General features: G+C 31.4%; 1 protein-coding gene across 3 annotated transcripts in view; it reads right to left on the bottom strand.

Annotated features, from left to right (window-relative positions):
• Positions 1–7401: 7401 nt before the first annotated feature.
• CHIC2 (cysteine rich hydrophobic domain 2) overlaps positions 7402–21229 on the bottom strand; it is a 40890-nt gene continuing 27062 nt past the window's right edge. For 2 of the 3 annotated variants that reach the window (XM_011362633.2, XM_011362635.2), the window contains exons 4-6: positions 12699–12755; positions 12473–12532; positions 7752–9180 (exon numbers count right to left, since the gene is read on the bottom strand). In XM_011362633.2, the coding sequence (XP_011360935.1) occupies positions 9130–9180; positions 12473–12532; positions 12699–12755 (168 nt within the window). In that variant the 3' untranslated portion in view covers positions 7752–9129. Of the gene's footprint in view, positions 9181–12472; positions 12533–12698; positions 12756–21229 lie in introns of all 3 variants that reach the window. The other variant, XM_011362634.2, reaches the window with a different exon arrangement.

The raw sequence follows: 21229 nt of genomic DNA, 5'->3' as shown, positions 1-21229 counted from the left end.
AAGGAATGTAAAGTACAGAATAGGGAATATATTTAATGATATTGTAATAACTATGTATAGTGTCAGATGGATACTAGACTTACTGAGGTGATCATTTTGTAAGTTGTATAAATGTCTAATCACAATGTTGTACATCTGAAATATTGTATGTCAACTATAACTGAAAAATAAAAAAAATTTAAATATATATTTATATAAATTCACCCCTGCATTTTTCGACTTCAGTCTTTAAGCTACAGATTATTAGTTTTAAAAGCTTTAAAAATATTTCAGGAAAAAAAAACACCCACAAGTACATGTAAACCAAAATTGGGGATATAAGACAAAAACTATTATCACATTTAGTTTGGAAACTGAGATTTTATCCATGAAGCACAATAGTTGACAAGCACAGACTTTTTTTTTATTGGTGTTCGGGGGAAGGGGGTAATCTACTGAAAAGACACTTTAATTATACGAATTAAGAATTTCCTTTCCAGATTTTTAAATACATTTCCTATTTCCCACTGACAGTGGAATGCCTCTATTTATGCTTCTTGCCCAGATCACTCAACATTGAAGAATTGATCATTTAGACTTTATTTTGCTGAATTCATTAACAGAAAGTCATTTTTCATCTCCAAATAACGTAAGTTTGAGATGTTACCCCAGTGATCCATTTTTAATTTCCTCAGACTTGTGTGGCAATTTTTCTTCATAGTTTCTATATTGACATTTTTATTTTAAAATGTCTAAAATTTCTTCAAGTTATTATATCAGTGCAGTATTTGTGTTCTGATGAGAAAGAAAACCCTATGCATCAACACAAGGCTATTTGAACAATGTAAATCAAAAAGGGGCATTACTGTGTCACAAAGGTATTCCTCAGCACCTTCCAGTACTGTAACCTAAGCAAATCACTTCGCTAGTTTAAACATGTCAACTTGGCATTCTCCAGTCTCTGGAGTCTAGAATATGATACAAAGTAAGGAACATAAAACTAAAATCTTCGAGTTAATCTAGTTAACATCCTTCTCACCTAGAGGAATACCAACAAAGTATTTGAATATGCTAGTCCTCATAACCAAAAGAACCAGTTCATCCATAGGGCTTCCTTCAAAGGACAACTTATGGTCATAAGGTAGAGAAAGTCTGCCTAGCCTCAGTCATGCTCTAGGAAGGAAATCTCAAAAAGAGATTTAGGGGTAAGAGAGAACCATCTCCTTGCTACCTCAGAAAAAGTTTCTCGCTTTTTAAATGACCCTATATTAGTCAATGAGGTAATCTATGGTGTGCTAGCCTAGGCTCCAAAAAGTGGGTGGTCTTTGCAGAGGGAGGTGCTCACTCTACCTCTGGCCAGAGCCAGTTCCTGCAGCTGGACCAAAGGCAGCCCACAGACTACACTAGGCACATTTCTTCATTTCTCACTTGAGTGCCCTTTCTTTAGTTCCCTTTCAACTGCCCACTTTATATCGGCTTCATTACACCACCGCTCCATTTGTAATGTAAATTGGGAAACTCGGGGAAGTTTTTCTTTTGGCCTTGTCTACGGAAGAATACGGAGAGGTATTCAAAACGTATTAACACAAATCAATGGCACCAATAAAAGCAAAATCTCCTTAGCAACATAATCTTGATTGCAAAAGGAGAACTGAGAGCATTTAGCAGAACAGTGGCCCACATGGAATACGCATTTGTCTGGAAGAATCCAGCACAAAGCCTAAAAGAGAGATTTTGAAAAAATCCAAAATTAACTCACAGAGAACAGTTACTCTTTTTTTCAAAAGTACACAATTGGCTACATTAAATCTATCGTGTGCTTTTGGCTCAGCAACATTGTATCACACCGCTTTGCAAACTGAAATTACAACACCCTGCATGCTTCACATGAGTTACAGGGTGTTTTTTGTTTGTTTTGTTTTTTTGAGGTTTTTTTTTTTTTCTTCACTGATTTCTTTAGTAAAGCAAACAAAAAAGTCTCAAAAAATATTCATCTCACATACAATGCAAAGGAAATTGAATGGCTACCTAACAATATCTAAGACTGTAGGTACAAAGGTTGGGCTATCTTTTAGGCTTTCTGTGATGGATTTTAAGATAGTAACTACTTCAAGCAGTAATGGCATTTTTGCTCAGGTCTTCATTTCTGTAAAAGGAAACTTAACACTGTTGAGAACTCCCACTTTTTTCTTAAGATGAAAAAAAAGTGAATAAAAGAATAGAAATTTAGAAAATAAGGAATCAATTCTTTTAAAATTACAATATTGAGATGACTCAAAAAAACACACAGTCCACAAACACAAAATTTCCCTTAGGTTTTAAATGTTTCAAATAGAATCAATTGTCATTTTGTATTTTAACTAAAACAATCCAGGTAATGGAGGTAAAAGCATCTTTACCGCTCACTGCAAAGAGATGCCTTAGTGAACTGAGTTATAATTACTTTTATTTTAGAATTATGAGTGTGTGTGCACACGCACATATATTTTTCCCATAAATATGGAACTATTTTTTAAAGGTCTGCACTAGAATCTCGGTCAAACAAAAAAACTAAAAATGTGTGTGTAACAAATAGTCATTCAATACAATGCAACAGATAAACTTTAAATACTGCTAAATATGTGTATTTACAGGGGTGATAATTAGAATTATTTCTAAAACCAATGCTATACCTAAACAGAATAATCAAGAACCCTGTTTAAAAGCTGTACTGGCTTTTAAATTTTAGGGATAATAAAAATAAGATCTTTGGAGAAAAAAAGGTAATTATGTAAGTTGTATTTTTTTCCTATTCTTTTTTCCCAGCTATAATGAAAGTTCATAAATGCATAAAATTTTCTCTAAATTTATTGCACATAGTTCCTAAACCCATATTCATAATGGCAATTCTTTTATTCCCAGGTATCTGTACAGGTCATGTCTATATAAGAATATGTATGTGTATTCATTAATATGGTCATTTTAACAAACATTATTAGTTTGGTCAATTTCCTTTTAAGTGATTTGATCACTAAGTTCCTGACTCCCTTTTCCAACTTCACCAAAATTGGCTTAAATTTTATTTATTATAGTCTTTAAAGACCAAATGCTGTGAATTAGCCCATATTTTAGTTTTGAGCATGAAATCATGTGTTGAAGTCATGTGTTACAAAAGACTCTCTTAAAAACAACAAAAACTCAACTAGCAAAGCAAACAAAGTAAAAAAAAAAAAAACCTACTTCAAATTAGGTCTCTATCTGTATACTAGAAAAATATTGTCAATGAAGGCTTAATTTTACAATACGAAATATATTACAATCAACGCAGGACCAGAAACCAAGCCACTTTAAAAATAACCCATATTTCTTCATAATTATGAAGGCCAAATTTTTCTCTAACAAAAAAATCTCATTTCAACAAAAACAGATATTTGGCAATGGCTTTAATTTCTTAATAATGAAAGAAAAATGTAATACATACCCTTAAAATTCAACTGCATATTTTACCAAAGTTTTTTTTTTTTTTTTTTTTTTAATGTTACTTGACTTGGCTGAATGTAACTTGAATTACCTGAAAGCATAATTAACAGAGACCCTGATCTTGGAGCTATATAACTGCTCATCAATTTTTATTTACTTAATTTTTTTGTTTTTTAATCAGAAGTTTCTGATGGATTATTTTATTTGAAAGCTATTCCCTGTTCATTAAGGACATAGGAACAAATTCCTATAATCTTTTATTTAGTATTTTTTGTCACACAAACTATAAAAGATAAATGGAATACTTTATTCGAGGTAGCCTCTATCTTCTCAAAAGACAATGATAGCAGAGGAAAATGCTAGAATGTTTTTATTTTTCATTTAAAAAAATAATTTCCACTGTAATACATAAAAATGTATATTAAAAAAAAAAAAAGAAAAAAAAAGCATAAAACTGTGTGCAATTCCTGGCCACTGAGTAACTTTCCTCCTGTAAACCAAAGTGTAGGTAGGGTAACAGTGCACTCATTTTTATCAGCCAGTAGATTTCAGCATACTGCTTTCCAATCATATCTACCTTGCTTCCACTGCCACTTTCACAATGCTAAACTCTTTTGAGGACAAAATGTCATTAGCTCCAACAAATGTAAAAAAAGAGATTTTTAAGAGGGCTTTGGTAACTTCAGTTAAAACAAATTCCTGTTTATAAAAACTTCATGGCAATATTGTAGTTGTAGTTACATAATTAAATAAGCTGCTACTAGAAGAGAAAGGAGGTGGTCTTTTATTTACTATAAAAAGTTTCTTGAGGAAATAATCTTTCCTTCTAGAACATTTTAAGTCTATACAATATTTATGTCAAGAAAGAATTGGAACCAGTCTTATTAAGAATCAGCAGGAGAGATAATAGGAAAGAAAAATCTGCAGTTTGAAGGTACACTCTGGTCCAATGAACAAGGAGCCAAAATACTGATACGTTACTTATGTTCTTCCAAAGACTGGTTGACATTACATTTCTTAAAAAGACAAAAAAGAGATAGCTTCTCTGCCAAAATTCAGAATGCCTGGTATGGTTAGTTTATTGAAATATTTCTGAGATAAAGAGCTAAGAAAGCAATATGCTATTTTTCATAAAGAGAAAAAGAAAAAAGCAGTCAAGTCTCAAATTCAGATAGAGCACCATGTTTATGAAGTAGGGAAAAATGTTAATTAAAAAAAGGCATGATTTTGCTTATGTATCTGAGATGAAACTATTTTAAAAGGTCTCATTAGAAAAAAAACTTCTCAAGTATTATATGTAATGTTTACCTGATTTTTAAACATGCAGAAGCACTATTGCAAGTACATAGAGGAAGTAGTCATTCTAATTTTAATTTTAAATGCAAAATTTGATATCAACTCGTTTTTGCTGACATTGTAAAGTCAAAAAAGCTACTAAATTACTATTAATCATCTAGCTACTTTTATAGAGGATGTAATAAATAAGAGCAAAATGATTGAAAAATATGAGGTAGTCATAGTATCTTCCTTTTGTGGAAATGAAAAAGCAGAAGCCAAGTTACTTGATAATGTTGCAAAACATAGAAATTAATTCAAAATCAAGATTAGCTTTCTGAATTTCTGTTTTCAGTATTGTCTATTAAGGCTATGAACAATCTCTGTTGTTTCCATTTACCACTATGGGGGGGGAGGGGATATTGCTCCCTATTACAGAAACAAGTATACAGAAACATGACTAATAATGTAAATAATATTTTGTGCTTGCTTCAGCAGCACATATACTAAAATTGGAACAATATAAACAATATTCAGGCCTCTCTTAAATTACTCAATTTAAAGACAGATCTTCAAATCTCAACTTATATAAAAGGTATGCTCCTAAAAATAACAAAGTTAGCTATTCTATCTATGGAAAAATTAAGTTTCTGTCTTTTTATAATGGAGTTTTTAAACACAAACTATTATACAATAATTAATTGTATATTAATTATATTAGTTTGGTTTAGGATTGACCTTGAGCCTATTCTTTCCACCCTAATACTAGATGTAAATCAGCTTTCTTAAGAAATGGTGGTTTGAGAAGTCTCATACATAACTATGTAACTATGTAACTTTCGCTCACTGGAAAGTTTGGACTGATAGGGTCTGTTGAAAAGGAAAACACCAATTATACCAGTGCATCAACTGGAAATTTAAGAAACTCTCTTTTAAAAATGCAAGTGCCACTTTAGCAGAATTGAATGTCAATTATTCATTATTTAATGTAACAGACTCACTTTAACTGGCCTTCTAAACACCTAGCTAAGAATGCAAAAGAATTAACATTCTTAACTGTGAGCTTTGGGGAAGGAAGACAGAAAGGCAATGCTGTACTATGTCCATGCGTGGAGAAGACACTGGACATCAGGTGGGCAGAAAAAGACCCACAGTGCTTCAGTATGTTAAGAGAAGAAAAGAGGGTCCAGGACTAGATGGTGGAATCCGTTAAAGACAATTTTAAACACACTGTACTTCTGATTTAGTACTACTAAACAACAGTTAAACCAAAGCAAATATTTACAGTGAAAATCCAGCATGCAGCTAAAGGTTATAATTATGAAACAGAATACCATAAAAGCTGAAATGGTGTGTGTACATAATGTTATATAAAACTAGTGTAGCACTCATGCAATTGAGTCCAACTGTACATACTACTATTTAATATCATTCTTTTATAACCAAAGATTGACATAAATTGTTGCCAAAGTTTTATACAGTTGACCTGAGTCTACTAATATAAAGAAGCAATCAGAAGCTCTGTACAAGTAATACTGAAAACACACCATGGAGAAAGTTGTGGTTATTCTTGATTTAAAATTATTCAATTACAAAACTAGTTTTTATAATAAGAAAATCACAGTTTACTATTATTTAAGGTTTGACCACTTCTTGACTTTAGACCTAAATTACATTTTTATATTTTAAATGAAATCTAGTCATTAAAGAGTCTTAATAAAGCATTTGATGACTACTATATAGGTAAGGTGACCCTCTTGTAAGGGCAGGGCAATCAATACCTACCTTAGAAACTAAATGTGTCACTAAGTTTTACTATAGTCATTAGTTTTGGAGTATATATTTTAACCTAGATATATAAAAAGTCACGTAAAATATATAATAGGGTTTGCAATGTACATTATTTGATAAAAGAATGTTTCTACAAAGGAACGGTGGATTGCAAAATGCCAGTAATGTATAAACAAAGATCATAAATTATGTAAAATCTATACGTTAGATTTTCTGCCAATAACTTTTTCTTGGCCAGTTTTAAAAGTATCTATGGTTCATGTTTCACAAACTTTAAGTCAGAAAACAGAAACTGAAAAACAATCATTTAAAATATTTCCTTTAGACTAATGTTCACATAGCATAGGCATCTTTGACATTTCCAATTTGCAGTAACATGGGCACTTAGATTTATGACTCAAGAAAGAATAAGCCAGAGAGTATGTTATACTGAGGACTACTAATGAAAACTCAAACACAGACATCTAACTGTTCAAGGCATAGCTGGCTTAGGGTAATGCCACATATTAAGCATTCACAGTTCTTTTCTATATATACATTAGAAATATAAGAGTGAACATTTCAAGAGAATCTTTAAGGAACGGACATTACTCTCAATAAAATTAGAAAAGCTTGTAAAAATCCTGTACTTAATACTATCAACTATGAAAACATTCTTACTGTTAAAATATTCTTAAGGGAATAATTAAAACTATAATTTACAGAAGACTAAAAACAAGAAAAAAAATGTCTGCATAGGTACAATACTTCCTATAAAGCTAATCATATGGTGCTCTAATTTATAAAATTTTAGATATGGAACACTTGTGCTGCATAGTCTACACAGTCAAATTTTTCTGCTCTTTCTGAATACTGAGGCAGATTTTTCAACACTGAAACCACAAAGGAATACTAGAGTTTTTGAACAGCATTACCTTTTAATTGCACTACTTTAAGGTGGTAGGCCACACCTTAAACACAAGGTAAATAAAGTGAGAGAAGTGCTTGAATTCTTTGTATTTTGAGCTCTTCAGAGGAAATGTGTTTCATAAATTCAAGTTGTTAAGTGTTTGGGGTCAGGAAGCAATGGAAACAAATAATTCTCATACAAAAAACAAAACAAACAAACAAAAAAAAACTCTAGTTTTTAAGATAGCTCCTAATGTCCGATATAGGATATAAAATACTAGCATTCAACTGCTCAAATTTATATAGAATTACAGTACTTTGGAAAGTACAAAGAAATACTTTTAAAAAATACAGTTATATAAATTAATGAAACTGTTATTTAAAAGATTTAATACAAGGAAAAAAGGTATTGTATAGTGGTACCAATTCTTAATACAAATTAAGCATAGTTTATATAATTTCAAAAGTTATTCACATTATTGCTCGATACCACAGCTGTATGGAACAAGTTCTTGACACACATTAAAACTTGTATAATTTCAGGTTTATAAAAACAAAAATTTACACATAGGTCATTCAGAAATTTAGAAAGTTTTAAAATTCATGGAGATATGTACAACCAAAAGAAGAAGAAAAAATATGTATGTTTGCATATACTTAAAAGAAATAAGCTGTTCTGATTTAAACTTATGTCATACTCTCAATTAAAAAAGTACACCTAACTGAAAGCAAACTAATAGATAAAAACAGTACTAAATAAGTCTGCCCTTTCTTAGTAACAATCAGATCCAAATATCAATGGGGTATTAAACATCAGCTTACTTTCAATTCTAGAATTTTTGCTTTCTTTCAAAAATTTTTAGAAACATATATCCGTCCTACAACTGTGTTAGATTGGGAGAAATATTTTCCTTAGAAATTTTTAAAGGATTATTTCCATACTTTGTATATAAGATTTGATAAACAATAAAAAATAACCCAAGTAAGGCCATTATCATCATCTTGATCAAAAATATACACAGTTTGTAATGCTACTATATTTTATCATCCTGAGCTCTAGTAACCATTAGATGCATGCATACCATTCACTGATTTGTCTATTCTAATAAAAATAATTTAATCTTGCCTTGCTACCTTTGAAGAAAGAAACACTTTCAAAACTTTTTTATAGGTCTTCATAATGTTACAGATATTTCTGCTGTAAACAGTGTTAGAAATTAAATGAGAAAGGATATGTTAAATTCCAAAAAGCTATTAAAGAAAACTTACTATTTTAAAATAACTGTTAAATTTAAAAAGGAAGAAAAATAATACGAAGAGTGTGCTTGCTAGAATAGATAAGTACAGCCTTACAAAGGTGTTTTTCTATATTAAGGAATTAATAAATAAAGAAGTGTGAGTACTTTGGTGATAAAATAAAAAAGGCTAGCCAATTTTTATGCTAAGTTCAAATGTATTTTTTTGATAATACAAAAAAGTAATACTTGAAAATCAGAATACATAACAGAAAAGAGCACAATAACTTAAGTATTTAAACATCTGTATGAAATAACTGTTGCAGAGTTTGACAAAAATGCACACTTAGAACATGCGGTTATTTAAAAAAACAAAAACAGAAAAAAAAAAAACACCACACGATTCTGTAGAACCAATGTTATGTCACCACCAGAAGAGCACCAAGCAAGGCACCATTGGAAAGACAACATACTTGAAAAGTCTCTATAAATAAAGTAAATGCTAATCCGGTCGAAAAATCGGTGTCTTTGGTAAAAATTCTATGAGGATGACCTGTATAAGGAGAAAAAAAAGTTTTAAAAAGATTTAAATAGATTTTTATCTAAACAAAACTTCAGTTATATTTCATTGCTAAAATAATTTTGATACTGTCTCTGATACACAGAAAGAATGCATGCATGAATGAATAAGAAAACAGAACTAGCATCTACTAAGAAGTAACTATATACAGAGTGTTTCATACTATATAGATCTATCTAATCCCAACAACTTTTCTGTGAGGTAAGTATTATCGTCCTCATTTTACACGAGAAAACTGATGATCCAAGGATTTTGGAGTCACTATTTGAACAAAGAACTGTCTTAACTCCAAAGCCTTGCCCTTTCAACTGCATTATGTGGCTTCAGCTGATCCAATTTATTTTTTCAAGCTTCCTCCATTTTCTAACTCGATTCCATGGGTCTTTAAATTCTAGAATTGCTCTCATTTTACTGTACCAGGATCGCTAGATAAAGGGTATTGGTCTTTTATTTCTTAATTTTTTAAAAGTCCTTTTCTTCTTAGGTTAGCAAAATTAAAGGTTAAAATTTATTCCAAAGAACCTTTTATCAAAAACTAAAGGAAAACCAACAAAGACAAAATATAGTAACAGAAAGACACAAGTTGATCAAAGCTAATTTTTATAACAAACTTAAACTGTCTTAAATCACAATCAATTCTTTCCCTTATTCCAATTCTTTATAGAACAGATGCTAACCAAAAAAATTATCTGATTTGAATAGTTTCCAAGTTTGGTGAACTGTTCATTCTTTTTCAGAAACTGTCTTGATATGATCTCCAGGTTTGAATACTATTCTTTTAAGTCATTTAGACCAGACATCTTCGTTTTCACTCTTCATTTTTCTTGGCTTTTGATTTGCTTCAATAAACAAGGTGGCTGGCCTAAAAATATTCCTTTCCTGGTTTAGTTATACTGCACTAAGTTTTAGGTGCCACCTTTGCCACTCTCCTGATCTATTATTTGCCTACGAAATATTTACTAGCTTTCTGTCTAGCTTCTTTATTTGAGCTAAAAACTGGTTTTCCACCTCCTCATCTTCTTTGCAGCTCTAAAAATTGACGATCAAATATTTAAATTACTATGAGTCAACATTCAATAAATACTTCTATATTTCAAACATGTCCTCGATCAAGCAGTCTTTACAGTTTCAGCTCTAGAATATAGGAATTACATTTTACGGCGTATACCACACAATGCAAAATAAAGGTTATCTTTGCTCATATTTGCATTATTATTTGTTTTTAAAGAACATATCCCATGAACTCTTTTCCTTCAGAAGCCATTTGTCTCATTTTCTCTAAATCATGCTGCTCTACCACATTTGAATAAAAGAAAAGTTGGCATCAGGCTGGTATTTTTCTAGACTGTCTCCAATATTCAAAATATAATCAAGGAGAATTATTTTCCCTTAACAAATGAAATATCTGTAAGTTAAAGAAAAAGTTTAGGTCAAAGAGAAATACGTGGTAAAAATTCCCCAATTCATTAGGTAAAGAAGCACTCACTATATTATTTGCTATCTTAACTTTTTAAAAGTATTCTTTAGGAAGTTTTAAAATTATATTATTTTCCCATTCAACTATCATAAATATACCTACTGAGAAATTTTAGAAAAAATACTTTTAGCAATTAAAAAATATTTTTACTACTCTTCTAAATATCTTCTATGATCGTATGAAAAATATAATGGCTTCAGTAGTAGTGCTTATCTAAAACTTCATGATAAATTAAACTATTTTACAAACAAAGCATACAGTTCACAATGTTTTGAAAGGTTACTAAATTATTTTTAGTTAAAAAAAAGAATATCATAAGATAAAGATAAATATAATGAGCATATTTTATGAATGAATGACATTCATATAGTTCTATCTGAAAATAATAGTATTGGGAATAACATTTGTTTTCCTTTCCAATGTAAATTTAGAAATGTGCAAAAATAAATAAAACCTCAGTTTTAAGCTTAGTGTTTGGGTTTCTAAATACAGCAAATATTTTTTCACAAAATTCTTTAAATCTTCTACGTATCCATCACTCATGCCAAAATACATAAACTCTTACCATCTATGAGGAAAATACGAGACTATCTTTTCACAGATCCATCTCAAAACAAGTTATCTGAATGTATTTTCTTATTAGTATTTAAAAAAGTATCTTTCTCATCATCATAAATTAACACGTTGAATATAATAGAGAATGATAAATTTTACATTATTTGGGGTTCACTGAATAGACCTATTCTATGAGGAAAAAAAGATATTTTTAAGATGACTTTTATGTCTAAAGCTAGAAATGGGATTTGACTGTATGATAATGAAAGAGAAAATACTGCAGAGAAAAATGATTTTATGACAATTTCTAACTATTTAAGCACTGTTTTAATCAATCTTTTACACACACACACCCCAGTCTATGACGACTAAATTGTTTCAAAGAATAGAATTTGTCAGAAATGGTGTGCCTGGTACTTCACAAAGACTATGACTTTAACTTTCAACAATTAATTCTTCCTTAGATCTTTTTCTTTTAACATACCCTTTCCATATTTAAAATAAAACACTAAAGCTCGAGAGAATAAATAAAAATTCATAATTTTCTATAGTATTCTGAATTTTCAAAAGGAGAAAAATTGTTCAAGTAAATTAAGGAGTCAGTAAATTAAATACCATACTAAATAAGTTCTAAAATTCATTGTATACATGGGCTGACGTAGATATCTTTTAAAGAATAAACACACAGGATAAGCAACATCTCATCTCCTGCTTATTTTTAAGATAATTTTTACAAGACAATAAATATTCTATTAATACTTTTGATTAAAAATTCTTTAAGGCCCACTGAGGTATGGGTAGCTAAAATTTATAAAGGCTAAAGGTTTCTTAAGCTCCAATGGCTTGGCTGAAAGGTTTTCTTCCATACTTGGAAGCTTGATTAGCATTATATAAAAAAGCCATATCTGACTTGCTGCGTAACCAAAGTTGTGGTTATTCTTTATACAGCATCTAAAATTTCACACTCCATCAACACATGTTCAGGCTATTTTATCTTGGCAATTAATTTATTATTTTTCAGAACACAGTGAAGCCTTGTTTTCAAGTCATTCATAACTTTATAAATCAGTCTTGCACATGAAACCATGCATCTGTGAACCGTAGAAAATCCTTGCACTCAGGAGATTAAGCTCCTGACACCTTTGCTGATTAATAATCATGGAAAGAATAAGATCAGAAGCAAAATAAATGATCATTTAATAGAGAAACTCACAAAACAGCCCTTTAACTTACATATTCCATCATGTTATTCGTTTCACATTTCCTTTTGCTCAGTCTCCAGTGCAAGCACAGCTAGACAAGTAGGAGAGTAAAAGAAGAAAAATGAGCTCTATTTTACTGCAGCACACAGACTAACCCATTGGTCCACCTTTCATATTTTTAGTTCAACAAAAGCATCTGTTTCCATACTGTGCAATTCAGACCTCAACAGTACGAAGCTGCTCCCTGTGGTACTCACCTTGTGGTATAACCTATTGTTTTCCCATTCTAATAACTTCTCAATCGATCTCCGTGTCTGGAAGACAAATGAGAAAAAAGTTTACTCTTGACTGGTTTTAGAAAAACTTTGTTTTGCAGCTGCTTTTTGTATGAAAAGGAGAGAGGTATAAGACAGTGACGGAGTGCAGGGTGGTCTATAACACTATCAACATTCTAGCACTAAATAGTAACCCAAAAAGAAATAGTCCTTTATTTTAATAATGATATGGTTTTGTGTTTTGCACTGTATTTTTTTAACTTTCAAACTTATTAGCCTCTGATTTAAAACTATCAACGACTAAAAAGGTAATGCTATCTACCAAATGATAGAAATTTAAATCCCCATCTCTCTCAAAAATATTTTTGTGATACTTTAGTATGTCAGTATGAAATGCTAAACCAGAGGCAAAACTGTATTTAAACCAACAGGAATAATAGAATCAAGCTTCGATACTGCTAGTAAAGGAATCAACTGAGAAATGTATGTTTAAGGTCACTAGATTTTTGCAACATGTACTATGCAGCATAAAATGTTTCTCGCTTGGGAGGAAAAATAAAGGAGAGGATAATTCATGATGCCAGGTGTTAGGATGAGACTGACACAGCTGCAGGAGCAAAAAGGAGAGTATTGCCACAAAAATCAACTGCAACTTGGTACAGCTGCAGCTTCCTTGCAAAGGAAGGAAAACAGCATCTAGCACTATTAATATGGCACAACAAAATAAGAATGAAATATGAAAATCTGCATGTCAAGCGAGGAAGAGCTAGGTGAAAAATTGTTAAGATCAAGCTTGTTTCGAATAGTTTGATGTTACATAATAAAATAGTATCTACTGTAATCTAATTACCTTTCAGCATGTTGAACATGCTAAAGACACACCACAGTCAATGTAGGTGCCAATTATAACTCATAACTACCAATGAATTGCCACTACTGCTTTACATTTTCCGAGCCTATGTCATAAAAATCAAAGCCAACTAACTCTCTGGATAATAACATGCCAATAACTAATTTACTATATTATTTTTTGAACAGATTTTTGGGCAAGAATTTTAAAGAAAAAAGTGCCCTTGTTAATAATGATCAGCAGACCTCACTTGTTTCATTGTAAAGATAGCCTTTTAGAGGCAGCTCTCTTTTTAAATGAAAATAGGGCAGCAGTTATGGTCACACTTTTTGTTAATTTAGTTGCCAGTCAGCCCCAAATCAAAAGAAAATAAGGCTGCAGAGTGTAATTAACATTCAGTTCAGTCGTTTTGTCCCTTGTCTAGCCCCCAAGCTTTGTTAAAATTGCCATCTGAATGCTGAAGGCTGTAGAGAAATCGATTTGATTCTAATCGCACCATGAAAAGAACATGATCTAACTGCTTTCAGCCCTCCGTAAATCTGTACTAGGTCTTTAGCACAATGCAACTTCCAATTTAAAAAGCACTGAATGTCTCGTCAATGACTTTGTGAAGAAAAAAGAACAAGGAGCAGACATAAAAATTCCAATAGTTGTTTAAGCATTAAAGTTCATTTGCATCACAGCGAACCTGAAAAGGGCTGACCTCTCAAACCGCCTCTCAGGTCTATGAAGTTGTAGCCTTGACAAGCTCACATTGACAGAGCTCATTGACTCTGAAAGGCTACTCTATCAATGGTGAAAAATGGCAATAGGTTCTACTCTGAGCAGGCATCTGCCTGCCCACCCGCTGCTAAACCAATGGCAAAACCGATTCAAAACCTGAATCTACCTTGTAATCTTCCTTTCTAGGACCTTTTAATAATAGATTAAGATTACTATACAATTTGAGGTTTTATTTTTACTGATGGTTTATAAGTTGGGGGGGTGAGGGTAAAAGAACTAGGGTGAGTAGAACAAGCTTTCCAAGTCTGTTGTTTTAAAGTATAAAAACTAAAAGCTTAATATTACATTTCCAAATATTCATAACTCAAAGAAACAAGTGTAGTTACCACTATCATCATTTCATCACAAATTTAAACCCATGCAATTATTATAACAAGAATGGATCTCATGAATGGATCTCGTGGTGTATATGACACACACACAACTTAAAAACTTAAAATATTTACTTTAAAAAACCGAAATCAACTACCAGTATTTGAATAAAAGATAATTACAAAGTATGAACCTTAAATTCCAAAATATTTATGTAGAAATTCTGAACTTACTCCTGGCCTCTAATTAGGAGCTTAATGATAGGTCTGGTATAATTGTATCTTACAATATTTAAGAATTCTAAGCCAAACAAACCCTGGTATGCCATATTCTGAATAAGCATCAAAATATAAAATATTTCTACACACTTGATAGTCTGGAATAAAAGCTGTGAATTAGCACAATTTAATCTTGCTATAAGACCTCTTTCCTGCTTGACAGGTGAAAAAAAAGCACTTGCACGTGCAGCTTAATTAATCATTGCACTTGACATCTCAATGATTTACAGTGAGGAGCAGGTGAGAACATACAAAACCAGAAAGAAACCCTTGATTTGAGTGGAACATTTCTAGCACACTAAGGTGACAAGTATATAGATTCTAGCGGTCATTAAAAAAAAAGAGAGAGAGAGAAAAAGAAAGAAAGAGATTGCGCCACAAATTATTTGTTAGTAACAACAAAAGCTCAAATTAAATGGAAAAAAAGCTTCAGCTACTAATACTCTGCAATTATTCTTAGTTAACAAAATCAAAATATATTTTCAAGATTAGATACAATACCAATTTGGCAGATATTGAAAAAAATATGACACTTCAGCACTTATAAAAGCTATTCAAAAGCCTTTAAACATAAGAAAGCACTTTATACTTGCAGTATTCTAGAAATAAAAGTTAAGAGTTTATATTCACAGGTTTGTTAAGATAACTATTTTTTAATGAAATGTAAGATTCAACACTGCCAAACTCAATAATTACTACTGGGCAAGCAAACCTAACCCTATAGCTTTTTTAAAGTTTATATCGACCAATAAATTCAACATAAATTAAAGCAAACTAATATTCATCAAAAAAAATAACATGTATATAGAAAATATGAATTATCAAAAAAATATATAACCTTTCAGTATTCCAGGCCGGTGGATTTCTAAAAATAAGTCATCTTAATTTTCTTAAAAGAATTTGGTGCTTGTGAAAAGCACCAGATTGATAGTCATGGGAACTAAAAATCTTCTATTTAACTGAAAGAACAGGGGAAAGGGCAGTGCAGGCTTCAGTGCAAGCTTCCCTACAGTGGGCCTTAATCCTTTTCAGTGCTCACACCCTAGGGGTGAGAGAGCACAGGTTAGTGGTTCTTATGAATCCTCACTCCTTCTGCATAAGATGATCAATAAGAAATCTAATTTTATCATGGGTTCTTATCCTTAATTAAAAGGACCAAGACCACCAACTTATATCATGCAAGTAAAACAAGTTTTTTATGACATGTCACTAACTTGGTCTAGAAGCGGACAGCTCCCACTCACCATCCTCATCACAGAGCTCATTTTAATTTTTCCCACATATTTCCTCATTTCGACAGCTTGCTAATTATATTTTTCTCACTGGACTAGTTTTAACATAGCCATTATACAATGTTAAAGTAAAAAATAACAGATCAAAACATCATTTCAATTACTAAATAGACTTTTTAAATAGAATTAACTTGAAATAACTAGTAGTAACAGAAAAGACAGTAATTTTGGTATCAATTTCTATTGCCTTTGATTCCTTTTAAATTTTTGGTAAAATTGTGGAGATAACTCAAAACATGAAAACTGGAAGAGAAATTGGCCTGGATAATTAACCAAATAGCTAATAATAATTACTCAATAATTAACATTAGGTAAGGCATACCCCTAATCAACTTCCAAAGAAGTATCTAAAGTAAGCTTAACATTAGTAAAATACAGCCAAAAAACCTAGAAATAGTTAAGTTACTGCAACTTAGAAAAAGAGTTTTCCAAAAATGCAAATTTGACTTACTATGAAGAAGCATTTTTGTAATTGTTTATAAATCTTGTAACTTTCTAAGAAATACATTATTTCCTATAAACGAATTATGTGCAATGAGATATAAGTAAGTCTTTCTGGGAAACAAGGAATCTCAGAAAATCTTGAATGTATTACTCCCTTACTTTGTTACTGCTCTTATTTATAGTATAGTCATTACCAATGAGTCATTTATTCACAATCAATTGTTTGAAAAAGTGGTTTTTCAAAGAAGTGGTTTTCTAAAGTTGCTAATAAAATAAATGGAAATCTCATGGATTTCAAAGTCCTTAATGCCAAAGAAAAAATGTTAAATGTGGAAGCTGTAAAAAAATTTCTCTGAAATTTCTCCAAATATATAGCATTCTTATCAGTCTTTAGAACATAAAGATGCTAAGATATATTAACAAAATGTATAAATAGAATATCTCAATAATAACTACAAAAGTTAAACTATTTAAACTTACACCTAAAATTTATTTGAGTAGGATTTATTCATAACATCACAAAATGTCAAAATGCAATTTCAAATGTTCTATTATTTAAAACGTTTTAATTTTAAACTCCAAAATTTATAATACATTTAGCTTTAACAAGAATACTGCTGTGAATGTATTTATAATCTTTTTAACTGTTAAGTATTTTTTAAATAAAAACCATACTTATCTTTTGACATCTGTGCAAATTTAAATTACTAAAATAAACAAAAATGTTCTTATGTCATTAGAAGAAACCCACGTAAAATTTTAAATAATTTTAACAAGAGAAAATTACTTGATTCACCTCTGTTCTGGACTCTTATGCTGCAGCAATTTGCAGAAAATTAAATGGCATATCTCAGTATTATGATACATAAAAAATTTGGATTCATCAAAAAGATAAACTAGAATATGATTAAATTCTCCTAAACAAATTTCCACATACTTAAAAGCTCCTTTTAAAATTTTCCTGCGAAGGATAACTTTAAGCAACATAAACAAAAACATCCACCATTAATAAACTAAAACATCCACCAAAGTTATCATTAGAACCTTCAAATACTGTTTATCAAAAGTAAGTTTTAGATGAAGATAAGCTAAAAAACTGCAAACATTTTGTGTATCAAAAAATTCTCTTAGTACAGAGCCATGATTTACTTATAGGTACTAATCTTAAATAAAGTGTGCTTAAATACAATTTCATAAAGAGTTTACGACCTACAGTAGTGGTTCTTCACTTTGTTACTCTGAGTACTTTATGAATGATGAGAAAGGCACATATGCACAAATATATAAAATGTTGTACATAATTTTAAGGGGCTTATCCACTAATCTGATACAATTTCAGAAAATACTGGTAACATCTCAAAAAACAAACTGAGTTCAACTGACAACAAAAAAATCAGAAAAACTGTTCATAAGACAAATGAATTTCACTCAGCTAATAAAATCCAAAGTATTACAATATCAGGGATTTTTTAAAAAACATAATTACACAAAGAAGAATAATCACTGGTTAGGACAGGGAAGGGTAGGGGGAAATCACCTACTGATTGATTATAATGGACAACTGGAGAAACAAAAAGGGGTAAGGAATAGCTAGCTATCTGCTGATCCTCACTTTTGGTCTGACCCCATGCTAGGTGTCTTCACTTTGTTACTTTATTTAATCTTTACAATAAACCTATAAGGCAGCTGGTATTACTTTCATTTTATATATGAAAACCATAGCTTAGAGTGGTTAAGAAACTTAAAGCTATACTAGGAAATGGCAGGGCTAGTATTTGAAACCAGGATTGCACAGCTTTCAACATAATGTTCATTCCATTAAACTACAGAGCTATGAATTTGTATAAAATCTGTAACTTGTTGAATGACATGTCTATAACATGAAAGGTATCTTAAGCCACCATGCTGTAGGACCTGAGCAACCAAATTTACTCTAATATTTGAAAAACAAAATTTACTCTAAAACTCAATTTTTCCAGCTCTAATATTCTGTGGTTCTGAGGCCTGGAAATATCCATTCTACCTTATTCTACAGTCTCAATAAGATTTATCCAAAATGTATTTTGTTTACACCTTGCCTTGTACAATAACACATGACTTGAGATGTATTGCTATTTTATAGATAAAGCACACAGGCTTCCATAAGTTAAATGGTTTGTCCGAAGTCACACAACCAGTCAGGGTTATGATAGGATTCAAACCCAGATCTCCAAACTTTAAATGCAATGCTCTTTCCACTTCGATCAGCAAGTAAGCTATGTTTACTTGCATCTTAATTAAGTGACATCAATTTATAAATCCTTCCATCGAGGCACAAACATAAAATGAATACAATGTCTTTATAAAAGCTGACAATACAATTTCGCATTGAAATTTCAAACATTAAAAAACAAGATAAAAACAATCACATCATTCTTTTCCTCCAAAGATACAAAAAACAGCATGATTCTTTACATAAAGTAAGGTAACTAGAGACTTCCATTTCTGGGTAGGATGTAGTAGCTAGTGTCAAGCCAACATTCTGATCACCACAAACAAATAGATAATTTGAAGAAAAAAAATTACGTTATTTTAAAAACATCAGAAAACTCTGGAAGCAAGGACTAGACGAAATAAAATCCAGATAAGAGCCCTTCCTAAATTATTTGATGATTACTGGCCACTTTCTTTGCTGATTCTAGAGGTGGACTGAGGATCAGACCTTGCACAACCAGTGGACTCTACTGGGGAAAAAGGAAATCAATAGAATTTCTGCAGGCTGTGCAGGCTGGTTCAGTGGACTAGAAACTAGTTGTGCCCTAAAATGCAAAGCCAGTTTTCCCTAGAGACATTACGGAGTTCTGGAACAACACAGAAGGGTGAGGACCAAGCCAGAAAGGCAGAGAAAAATTATTCAGACTACCAGTGCTTAGGAGACAAAATTCTGCTAGGAGGAGGAGGATCTGAAGAAAACACAAGACTGGTCTCCCCTTCAAGGAACTTGAACCTGCATGAGATGGAAGGCTAAAAAGCCAAACTCAAAATATGCTAAGGGTACAAATTTTAAGGCAGAGAAGACAAAAGACCAGAGGTAGACTGAATCTTAGTAAATCTGCATCCCAACCTAATCCAGCTCAATCTCTTGTTACACCAAAGTAACCATTCCCCTCACACTACCTGCCTATTAGATAGGACCCAAGATTGTGGTATATTTCATCTGGAGCTTCTATCTCATTTTGTGTGTGATATCTAGTACAAAATAAAAAAATTTAGAGGGCAGGAAAATGTGACCAAGTGAAAAGGAAAAAAAAAAAACAAAACACAGAAACAAAACCACAGATATATAGGTGTTAGCTGAAAGGACATTAATTATAATTAATATGTTCAATAAAATGGAGGGGAAAGATAGAAAAAAATCAGTGAAAAGAATTTCAGAAGAGCAATAGACTATAAAAATATCAAGTGGATATTCTAGAAATGAAAAATGTAGTATCTGAAATTAATAACTCATTGGATGGGTTAACAGTAGACTGGACACTGAAGAAAATAGGCAAATCTTTCTTACAAACCACAGGAATACTATGTTCCAAATATTCAGAGAGAATTGAATTTCAGCTAGCTCTCTGCAAATCAGATTTTCAAAGGAGTCTAATACATCTTTAAAGACCCAGTGCCACCTGTTCACACTTAAGGCTCAAAGTTTACACTTTGAGTATCCTCTTTTATGATGAGCATTTAGTAAGATTTTTTATTCCAATTAAAAACATACTGTCAGTGTCATTCACACTAATTACTAATTTATTTAGTTATAAAAGAGTCAGTTGTAAGTATTCTTTAAAACAAAATAGCAATAAATATATTTCTCTGGGTATGAGAAAACTTTTACATGAGATCCCTTTTACAGAGCAATTGAAATGAGATTTCAAGGAGGTTAAATCAATTCTTTACCCTGCATTTTATAACATGGGAGATACTGAGGAAGGGGCAAGAAACCACAAACTGAACACCCAGGGTTAGATATAGAAAATCCAACTCTACCTTCACTGAGAGTCTCAGTCCCTCCTACACTGCATTGACTCACAATATGGCATTCTCAGTCTCTTGTAAGAGGAAATACACAAGTTTCAAGGAATCATGTTTTGAATAGTAAGGGCCGTATCTTATGAAATGTTATGAACTTACTATTCAAAGACTGTAAAAGCCAAAGAATACATTCATTCAACAAATATTTATTGAATGCAAAGTAGCTGTGAACACTGTGAGAGGCACTGGGGACAGAGTACTTAGCAAGACAGATAGATACAGATAGATAATACTAAAATGATAATAATAGTAACTGCTATTAACTAAGAACCTACTATAGGAAAATACTGTACTAAGTACTCTACATACACTTGCTCTAATTCTTAAAACAACACTGCAAGAAAGAGATTAACCCCATTTTAGAGAGGTAAAAACTGAGGTTTGGAGAGTGAATTCATCAGTCACTAAACGTGCTACTTTCCAAATCAGTTCTTTACACCAAAGTGCAACTACCACATACTGCAGCCTATTTCCTTTACCTAAGTAAATGAG

Source organism: Pteropus vampyrus, unplaced genomic scaffold, assembly GCF_000151845.1.
Source record: "Pteropus vampyrus isolate Shadow unplaced genomic scaffold, Pvam_2.0 Scaffold77, whole genome shotgun sequence".
NCBI lineage: Eukaryota > Metazoa > Chordata > Mammalia > Chiroptera > Pteropodidae > Pteropus > Pteropus vampyrus.
Note: the sequence above shows the minus strand (reverse complement) of the source record. Positions and strands in the feature narration are given on the sequence as shown.